The sequence below is a fragment of the Cetorhinus maximus genome, chromosome 11 (assembly GCF_964194155.1).
Source record: "Cetorhinus maximus chromosome 11, sCetMax3.hap1.1, whole genome shotgun sequence".
NCBI classification, from domain to species: domain Eukaryota; kingdom Metazoa; phylum Chordata; class Chondrichthyes; order Lamniformes; family Cetorhinidae; genus Cetorhinus; species Cetorhinus maximus.
In genome coordinates, this window is record NC_135889.1 from 123,687,925 (window position 1) to 123,698,912 (window position 10,988).

The 10,988-nt window shown below is 48.8% G+C and overlaps 1 protein-coding gene across 1 annotated transcript in view; it reads left to right on the plus strand.

Annotated features, from left to right (window-relative positions):
* The window catches only part of spega (striated muscle enriched protein kinase a), a 1,124,881-nt gene extending 1,117,715 nt beyond the window's left edge, over window positions 1-7,166 (plus strand). The window contains exons 43-44 of the mRNA XM_078551317.1: window positions 5,418-5,567; window positions 6,935-7,166. Coding sequence (XP_078407443.1) covers window positions 5,418-5,567; window positions 6,935-7,166 — 382 coding nt within the window. The remainder of the gene's footprint in view (window positions 1-5,417; window positions 5,568-6,934) is intronic.
* The last annotated feature ends 3,822 nt before the right edge of the window (window positions 7,167-10,988 follow it).

Genomic DNA, 10,988 nt, shown 5'->3' on the forward strand with positions numbered 1-10,988 from the left:
ATTCTTCTGCCGCACGTCTGATTTAACCCAACACTGTTTGACCCTCCGGTCCCTTCAACACCTTTTTACCAAAGGGAGCACACTTGATAAAAGCAGCCTGCATGTGCATGAGGAGTAGGGTAGTTGGGAGTGAGACGGTTCTGTCATATTCTGGGTTGTGCGGCCAATTCCTTCGGGAAACTGTTGCTGTTTGGCTTTTATTCGAAAGAGAAATGCCCACAGAATCTGCATGTGTATAAGGCATAGGAAATAGGAGGTGAAGCAGTCTGCTCACCCACTCAACGAGATCAGGGCTGATATTCCACCTCAACTCCACCTCCCTGCCTTATCCCCCTCTCCCTCGATTCCCTCAGTCATCGTCAGCCTATCCATCACTTTCTTGACTGTTGATGGACAGAGTCCACAGTTTGCTCAGTGTTGCTGTCTCCGCGGGTTCAGTCTCCAAGTCAGCCTTTGGTCTTGTTTTCATCGGGATACAACGGCACCAATCACTCCTAAGGGATTGGGTAAAGATTTTGTGGGTTCATGTGTTAAGACTAGGCACATGGGAACAGGCCAATGTGAAACTGAGACTGGATCACATGACACACTTCCCTTCCAGTGATGGTGCGCTGCTCATTCTATTACAACATCCCCCTTTCTCTTTAAAGATACTTTGCCCCATTTCCAAAGAAGCATAACTATTCACAATACATGTTCATCTTTAGTTAGCATTACATAAGTGTAAAGAGCTGATGAACCTGTGAGTTTCTAAAGCATAGAGGTAATCTGCTGGTCTGCCTAGATCTTGTAATAGTAACCCTGTATTCTTTAATCGCTCATGGTGACCTGTGAGGTTGTCATTTTTGGCTGTTGTTCCGGTTGCATTTGGGATCTTGTCCTAGATGCAATAGGACTGTATGGTGGTTGAGGAGCAGGAATGAATTTGATTTGCCCTCTGAAACACCTCACCATTGCGCCTTTGTGTGTGTGACTTCATAGGATTTGGTTCTGGACAAATCCTTGTCACCTTGGCTGGTTGCCACATACCTTCTGTGGGATCCTGGATATGACCTGGTTGTCCCGACTGTAAACTTGGCAATTCCGCACCTGTATTTTTATCGTGCACTTGGCCATCTTCTCTTGCCATTTTAAAAGTTGCTCTCTAGTTTCCCAGAAAGTAGTCTGAGTAAGAGTAGATAGATTTGTACACACTGGTCTGATCAACATGAGCTCTGCTGGTGATGGAATAGTTGCAGTTAAAGGTGTTGCTCTCAGACGTAACATTACAATTTGTATATCTTGCTTAGTCTATCGACATTTGAGAATTAGGGATTTCACCAGGCGAATCATTCATTCAGCTAGACCGTTAGATCTAGGGTAATGAGGAGGAGAAGTCAATATTCCAATTCTCACATATATCCTGAAATGGTTTACCAATAAATTACAGACTGTTATCCATACTGATCTCTCTAGGGACACCACAAAATTGAAAATTTCACTTAAAGTGTGTGTGACAGTTGTGCTTGATATACTGTGCAATTGTCAAATAATGGGGCACTCGGTATAAAGTAGTCAGTGATGACGATGAAGACAGTGCCATGGACATGAAAGAACTTGGATTGCGATTTTGGACCAAGGATGGGTTAGAACTTCATGTGGAATCCATGGGCAGAATTTTCCAGCCCCTCACACTGGTGGGACCTTCCAGTCCCACGAACGGAGATTTCAATGGCTCACTGGCCCCACCATGGGAGAACCCGCCACAGGGGCTCGGGGGGAGGTGGAAAATTCCGGCCAGTGGTTCTTTGTGCCGATATAGAATATGCTCTAGACATGCCTTGTACTTCTTGATGATGACTTCAATGTCATTGTTCATACCCGGCCAGTGGACCATCTCGCTTGTGAGACTTCTCGTCCGACCCAAGCCCATGTGTGAGTGATGAAGTTGTTGAAGGTTGCAAAGATTCCAGTATGATGACCCCTGCCGCCTTTAAAAATGACTCCCCTGGAAATGCCTAACTTGTGCCGATCAGGCCAAGATGGTCTTGCGTGTTGGTGGACATGCTGAATTGAATCAGGCCATCCTTCAATGGTGGTTTTCCACAGTTTCTACAATGCGGAATCTTTCTCCATTTCTTCTTGTAGCTTTTGGCATTTGTATTGGGCAAAATTTACCAGATCAGCTGACGGACTTGCATTCTCCTGCAAGCGTAATGTTGGAGCTCCCTTGAAACTACAAATTTTGTCAGAATATTCTGGATATTTTGATGTTAGGCCGTGAACTGAGGTAATAGGAGAAGTTTCTGATATTTCTATGCCTTGTGGCGTTTGACTAATTCCTGGATTATCACTAGTGTGATGTCACCACGATATAGAACATCTGTGACACCCAGGCGGATGGATGGTACTTGCACTCCAGCACTATGGGTTCTGCACATGCAATCAGTGAACCACTGTACGCTGAGAGTTTGACAGCAGGAAGTTCTGCCTTCCATATCTGTGTACACATGTCTTTTAGAATTCGTAGGGGTAGTATGTTGACACTTGCCTCAAGTCAATCTTGGCCAATAATGAATAGTTGCCAACTTTCTTAGGGCAGATAATTTGAATCTTGGCAAATACTTCGGATGGCGTGACAGAGTCCATGTTTTCCACGAGATTGACGGTGAGGAATGTGTTCACTGTTCCTCATCTCATCTTGTGCGTCACTGTCATCTTCTGGCTTGTCAGTCACCTCATGTTTATGTTTCAGACGCTCATTCTTATTGTTTGAAGGCACCCATTGTGTGTGGCCTGTTTGGATCAGTGCACGGCTCTGTGTACCTACATCAGCCTTTGCTCTGGTGCTGCCAATGGCCATTTCTGTCACACGCCTTGCAGAATTGGTGGAAAGCTGGGAATTTCCTTGGTGCATGAGGAAGGCCACACCTTCCACACGTCTTGATAGTTTTGGCTGCTCTGGTGAGGGCTTAACAATTGGGGTTGTACTTAGGACCTGTGAGCTTCATCGACCTGAGAGGATCACTTCGTACTTACGTCCATCCTTGAGTAGCTTTTCGATGTTACACGTTTTGGGTTTGTCTAGCAGATCTTTCTGGAACATTTCCGTGAGAGTGGATGTGATCACCAACTCCACAATTCTGTCTGCTGGCTCTGTGTTTGAAAAATCACAGCACGTTCCCTTTTCTCTGCATCTGCTGATGACGTGGTCAATGGATTCTGTCGGCTGTTGTCGAAATGACCTGAACCCTAGTCGATGAATATGGGAGTTTAACCTGACTCTGAACCTGTCTTCCAATGTCGTCCATATCTTTAGGGGATCCTTTAGCTCTTTTGCTGTTAATCCTGACGTGTTCAGCCTGTGTAGACCTTCATTCCCAACTGCTCGGCGGATTTTTATGGTTTGCTTGTCTGGTTCAGACACGCCTGAATGGAGAATCCATAGCTCTGTACGCTCTTTAAACATTCTGAAACCGGATAGGTCAGCAGCATCCCAATTCAAACTGGGGAGTTGTATGGACATTTTGACACTATCCCTTTGACCTTCCTTCTCTTATAATACCTAGGGTGAGTGTCACTGTAGCCACTTTTCACAGGCTTTTCCGATGCTCCACCCATTATAATCGGAATCTGCTCTGGCCAGACTTTGATGATGGTTTTGTATTTTTTTATTTGACTCTCCCTCGCTCACTATCGATCCGACCCACACTCCGGTCACTCGCCTTTCCCGCCTGAGCTAAATCGGTGCTGGCCCTCTCGACGCGCTGTCCCACTCACTGAACTAATGGGCTATAAGCTGCAATCTCACCACGAGGGACCCGTCTGCTAACCAGCTCTCTACTTGTGCTTTGTGTCTGCAAAGCTTTCCTGCACAATCGGCACACTGCGTTTTTGACAGTCTCTGACGCTATGACCCCATTGCGCTCTGACCAGAAGGTCAAGGGTTGTCTGATGCCATGTAGCACGAGCTCTGGCTATTCACCATGTGGAACCTGTGCTGAATCTTGCTGCCAGGCTGTTTGACCACTGCTGAACACCATGTTGTGTTTTCATAATGATATAAAGGCACCAATCACTCCTAAGGGATTGGGTAAACGTGTTGTGGGTTTATTTATTAAGACTAGGCCCATGAAGACAGGTATACATGGGTATAAAGCTTGAGGACAACAGCAGCAGAGTTGTGTGTGCTGTGTTCTGCTCACAGGCCAAAGTGAAACTGAGACTGGATCACATGACACATTTCCCTTCCAGTGATGTCATGCTGCTATCCCTTAAAGGCATATTACACCTTTCAACTGGTTACAGCCATTGGAAGGCAAATTCATGCTGCACCCTCATGTACTGACCATCCTTCCAGTGCTTCACTCTGCTCCTAGCCGGCAAGGGCACAAAGATTCTGAAGGGACTTGACAGGGTCATAGAGTCATTTGTGGCATGGAAGGAGGCCATTCAGCCCATTGAATCCAGGCCTCTATGGCAAACACTGAGATCTTGGCTGGGAAATCTAGAACATGGGATCAAAGTCTCAGGATAAGGGATCAGCCATTTTGGACTAAGATGAGGATAGGTTTCATCCCTAGTTGCCCTTGAGAAGGTGGTGGTGAGCTGCCTTCTTGAACCGCTGCAGTCCATGTGGTGTAGGTACACCCACAGTGCTGTTAGGGAGGGAGTTCCAGGATTTCGACCCAGCGACAGTGAAGGAACGGCGATATATTCCCAAGTCAGGATGGTGAGTGACTTGGAGGGGAACTTCCAGGTGGTGGTGTTCCCATCTATCTGCTGCCCTTGTCCTTCTAGATGGTAACGGTCGTGGATTTGGAAGGTGCTGTCGAAGGAGCCTTGCTGAGTTTCTGTATACGGACCCCTAAATCTCTGAGCTCGTCCGCAGCTCCTGGCTTCCCACCATTTGGAAAGTGGAATTTGTAGGGTGTGCAGCACCTTGCGAACAGCAGGGTTAAGGAGAGAGACATATTGAGGATTGTATTCCAAGCTGCCCCAAATCAGAGTTCTCAAGGGGAGACCTCGAATGCGCTGTTAATGCAACGAATGGGGCAGGACACTGACCGAGACGAAGCTGTTGAAATGTAGGACAGTCTGGAACACATGTACACCCCTCTCAGCTCTCCCACAGCCCACCTCTGCCACCCGGCACTGTAGGCACAGGGGAGGTGTCGTGAGGGGAGCAGAGGGTCAAGGGAGGGGTAAAGGCAAGGCCAGGCTTGCCACCAATAACCGCTCCCTCTGCCGTCGGGAAAGATTACCAGTTGCCATTGAGACGTGCCGAATGTGAGTTAGCCTCTTCAGGTTTGGGTAAAAGTAAACTGGAGCTGAAAGGGAAATCCGCTATTTAAACCAAGCCGCTGCTGCTTTGGGACGCTCACAGCCGCGTTGAGAAAGTCCAGAGTTTATTTCTGTCCCTGTGACGTGTGTTTCAGGTTAAGCGGCCGATCACCCTTTGCTGCACCAGAGTCAACGGAGCTGGAGAACAGGATTAAATCGGCGCAATTCGACCTCACCAAGTGCTACCCCAACGCATCGCAGAATGCTGCACTCTTCCTTAAGCGGGTCCTGTGCATGTTTCCAGTGTGAGTAACGTCTGTCGGGGTCTCCAGTCAGGGCAGTGCGGGGGCACAAAGGCTTCTTTTTGTCATTTTCCCCTTTTTGGTTCCTCAATTTAGTCCAATGGATACCTGATCCAACACAGTGCACCCTCAGACCTGGAACTGAGAGATACAGAGTAAAACTCCCTCTACACTGTCCCCATCAAACACTCCCAGGACAGGTACAGCACGGGGTTAGATACAGAGTAAAGCTCCCTCCACACTGTCCCCATCAAACACTCCCAGGACAGGTACAGCACGGGGTTAGATACAGAGTAAAGCTCCCTCCACACTGTCCCCATCAAACGCTCCCAGGGCAGATACAGCACAGGGTTAGATACAGAGTAAAGCTCCCTCTACACTGTCCGCATCAAACACTCCCGGGACAGGTACAGCACAGGGCTGAATGCACATTGCCTTTGCTCAGTTAAGATAGTTGATGTAAACTAGATGTCTTAGCCACCCCCTAAAATAACCTGCCAGACTATTGATAGGAACAAGAGAAGACCATTCAGCCCCTCTGTCATTCAGTTTGTAGCTGATTGGTGTCCTAATTCCTTCTACCCCGTGACCCTTAGCCCCTTTACCCAGTAAAAACTGATCAATCTCAGTCTGGAAAGTTGTAGTTGGAGTGGGGGAGGGGAGGGGGTTGTTGTGGGAGAGGTCAGAGTCCAGAACAAGGGGTCAAAGATCTAAAATTAAAGCTGGGCTCTTTGTGGGTGATATCAAGATTCATTTCATTCCTTAAAGGCTAGTGGAAATCTGGAACTCACTCCCTTGGAAAAGCTGTGGAGCCTAGGGCTCAATTGGAAATTTCCAAACCGAGAAGGATTGATTTCTCAGGGGGAGGGGTATTGAGGGCTAGGGAAGCAAGATGGAGATAGGATACAGATCAGCCTTGATCTCAGTGAGTGACAGAATCAGCTCCAAGGGCTGAGGGCAGCCCTCCTGTTCCCGGGTCCCCCTTCACCCATCATTCTCTCGTGGACAGAATTATTGTGGAGTGTTTTGAGCGGTTTGGGGTACGGGGAGAGGCTGATGGGGGGAGCACAGCCCCAGGGATAAGGGGCCGATCATTTAGGACCGAGACGAGGAGGAGTTTCTTCGCCCAAAGGGAATTGTGAATCTTTGGAATTCCCTACCCCAGAGGGTTGGGGATGCCCCAGCGTTGGGATGGACACATTTTTTTGGGTCTCTCAGGGGATTAAGGGATTTGAGGAGTGGGCGGGGAAAGTGGAGTTGAAGCCCAAGATCAGCCCTGACCATATTGAAGGACGGAGCAGGCTCGATGGGCCGAGTGGTCCACTCCTGTTTCTTATGTTCCTATTTTCTTTCTTCTTGCACTGACCCAGGACGCGGCCAACAGTTAAAGAATGCTACGCCAACCCTTGGCTGCAGGACAACTATCTGATGAAGCTTCGCAGGCAGACCCTAACCTTCACCACCACCAGGCTGAAGGAGTTCCTGGTCTACCACCAGAGGAAGAGGTCAGAGTCGCTCACCAGGCACCGGGTCCTCCTGCGTTCCTATAGCAACGTCCCCACGCAGCCCAGTACCCCCAGTGCCGCCTCAGGAAACCAGTGATCACCCTCCCCCGCCACGCCCCCCACCACAACAACAACAACCCCAACCCCTGCGGAGGGGCCGAGACAAGGAAGTGGAGGAGAATATTCCAGTCACACCTGCATCGAAAACACTCAACACCGTCCTCCCAAGGGAGAGAGAGCTCATTTCGGTCAGAACGCAACAGCGACAATGATAAAAACAACCATCAGCCTGGGAGAGAAGGTTTTTGTTTAAATATATTTATTTTGTGCCGCTGGGCTGCCTGATTTAACCCGGTAATGGAGGAGGCAAGGCTGCACGATACCCACCTCTTCAGGGCTACTAGCAAAAGGATTTGTCTACAAGGTTGATCGAGAGTACAGTGCGTGGGTTCATGACTGGAGCTGGTTTCATGGTGACAGCTGCTTGGGGCGATCGCTGGGGACAGAGAGAAGGAGTCCTGATCATGTACAGTCAGAGAATGAAGAACAGCAAATGCTACCAGCCCTTTCTGTAGCTTCTCCCTGTGTGTGCGTGTGTGTGTGCGTGTGCATATTGTGCGTGTGTGCGTCTGCATATGTGTCGTGTGTGTGTGCGTGCGTGTGTGCGCGTCGTGCGTGCGTGTCGTGTGTGCGTGCGTGTCGTGTGTGTTCGTGCATGTGCGTGCGTGTCGTGTGTGCATGTATGTGCGTGCATGTGTGTGTGTGTCGTGTGTGCATGTATGTGCGTGCATGTCGTGTGTGTGTGTGTCGTGTGTGCGTGCGTGTCGTGTGTGTTCGTGCATGTGCGTGTCGTGTGTGCGTGTCGTGTGTGCGTGCATCATGTGTGTGCATGTGTGTCGTGTGTGTGTGTGTTGTCTCCCCCCTAACCCTGAAAAAACCTCCTGCTGCCTCATTTTGCTGAGATTCCAATCTTCTGACCCTGCGAGTTGAGAGATGCACTCCCCCTGGTTTGAATTGCAGTTGTGCGGAGAGATATTGACAGTGTCATTGCACAGATATTTATTTTGGATGATGTTTTAGTGATATCCAGCTCTCTGGAGTTGTTCAGGACCCTCTGCCCCTCGCAGCTGCATTGAACTCTCTCTGTGTTTTTGTTCCATCCTTGGCCAGATTCCCAAGCGACCGAGAGGGACCTGATCTCCCCCCTGCTCCTCCCCACCAAACCCCTGCATTAACGCAGAATAAAACTGCCTTCTCCTGTCAGGAGCCACTGCACATAAACCAGCTCTGCATTCCTAAAGCGATATTTCAGAGTCTGAATACTTAACCCCGCCCACCGACGGTTAAAGAACAGGGAATGGATCAGAGCCTAGTCACCTTGTTCTCTATCTGAATGATGGCTTTTTCTATTTGGTCAGCGGGCTGGGTATAAAATGGGAGCTTTTGTTGCAGGAATTCCAGCAAGACGTTCCCATGTTCTTACTGGACGAAAGCTGAGGGAATGGGAGGTATTCCGGACATGTTTGTGCCGTGTAGTTTTCCACAAGGTCAGGGAAAGGTGGCAAAAGGAACACTGAGATTTCTGGATTTATTTTTATACTTGTGAATATACAGCAGGATGAAGCATGCGCAGACTCACACACAGACACACACAGACACATACACACTAACACACACACACAGACACACACATACACACTCTCACACTCACACACACACAGACGCACAGACGCATACGCACACACACACATACAGAGACACACAGACACGCACACACACACACACACACTCACACACATACACACACACACACACACTCAGACACATACACACTCATACACACACACACACAGACACACATACACACACACATTCACACACATACACACACACAGACACATACACACTCATACACACACACACACACACAGACACACATACACACACACACACATACACACACACACATGCACACTCACACACATACACACACACACATACACACACACACTCACACACATACACACACTCACACACATACACACACTCAGACACATACACACACACTCACACACATATACGCACACACAAAGACACACACACACATACACACACATACAAACACACACAGACACAGACACACATGCATACACACACACTCTGACACATACACACACACACACTCTCAGACACATACACACACACTCAGACACTCATACACACACACACTCAGACACACATACACACACATGCACACTCAGACACACATGCATGCATACACACACTCAGACACACACACACACTCAGACGCATACACACACACTCAGACACATACACACATACTCTGACACATACACATGCACACACTCACTCTCACACATACACAAGCACAAACACACACCACATGCACACTCACCTCCTCAAGGGCAATTAGGGATGGGCAATAAATGCTGGTCCAGCCAGCGACACCCACATCCCATAAATGAATTTAAAAAAACACACATTTAGACACACACACACACGCATACACACACATTCTCACTCACACACACACACACGCACAATCACACATGCACACACTCACACAAATACACGCACACACACATTCTCACTCACACACAGTCACACACACAGTCACACAAATGTAAGTGTGTGTGAGACACATGCACTTGAGTGTGCACAGATATGTACAGAAGCCACACACATGTGTGAACGCCTATGCACCAACATGCGTGCATGCACAGGCTCTAATGTATACGCAGACACATATGCACAAGCCGCACACGTGTGTGTAACGATCCTTGCACCAATACATTTATGAGCCGTTTGATTGTGACACGAGCTGTTTTAAACGGCGCAGTTACTTGTGCAGAGCAGGAGACAAGCAAAAATAGGAGAATTTTCTTTCTCTCTAATCAATGTATTTCAAAATCTTTTGAGCTCCAGCGATTACTCGATCAAATTAAATCCCTTGCGCTTTGAACTTGTGCTGGAAGTGTTGTATAAATCTCGATGGTTCACATCCATCACTTTGGACATTTCCTAGTGAACAAACGGCTTTGAAGCCGGGTGATTGGTCAGCATCGGACCCCTGGGTGTGGGTGACACAGGTTACAGGGCGCAGCTCCCACCCACATGCCCCCAGCCACAGGTGTGTCAGTCGCAGATACCTGACTCTCTCCGAATGGCACAGCTGAATGCCCAAGTCAGACAGTAAAAAGGCTGAAATTTCTGTAGCGCTTTTGACAAAGCAAAACACCCCAAAACGTTGATACCAGGCCAGAGAAGGTGATGTTAGAACAGATAACCAGAAGCTTTTGTCAGAGAGGCAGGTTTGAAGAAGAGTCTTTAAGGAGGCAAGAGAGAGGCGGAGGGGTTTAGGGAGGGAATTCCAGTGCTTGAGGCCCAGGAAGCTGAAGGCACGGCCGCCAATGGTGAAGTGTGGGGGGGTAAGCAAGAGGCCAGAATTGGAGGAGCGCAGAGACCTGAGAGGGCTGTGGGCTGGAGGAAGTTATAGAGATAGGGATGGAGTGAGACCATGAAGCCTTTAAAAAACTGTCCCGAAGAAGTGTCTTCTTGAGCTAGCTCAGGCTGCAGTGTACACAGAGCCAGAGGCTGTAGCTGCCCCAGTGTGAAATGCTCATCCTGAATTCTGGCTCTGTCTAAGTAGCCAGGCTGCCTACAGCAGCCTCTGTCTCTGTATCCAGCGGAGTCAAACCAGGCAGTGTCTGCCTTTGGTGTTATGGCTACAATCACTTTCACCATTCACCCGGGTCCGATCCTCGACTTCCCTCACCGTCACCTTCCCTCCGTCCTCACCCCCAATCTCCCCCAACCCTTCCCCCGTTCAGCTCAGCCTGGGTCGCTGGGTCTTGACCTTGTCAGGAGAGAGTGGGACAGACAGACAGATGAGCAGAGC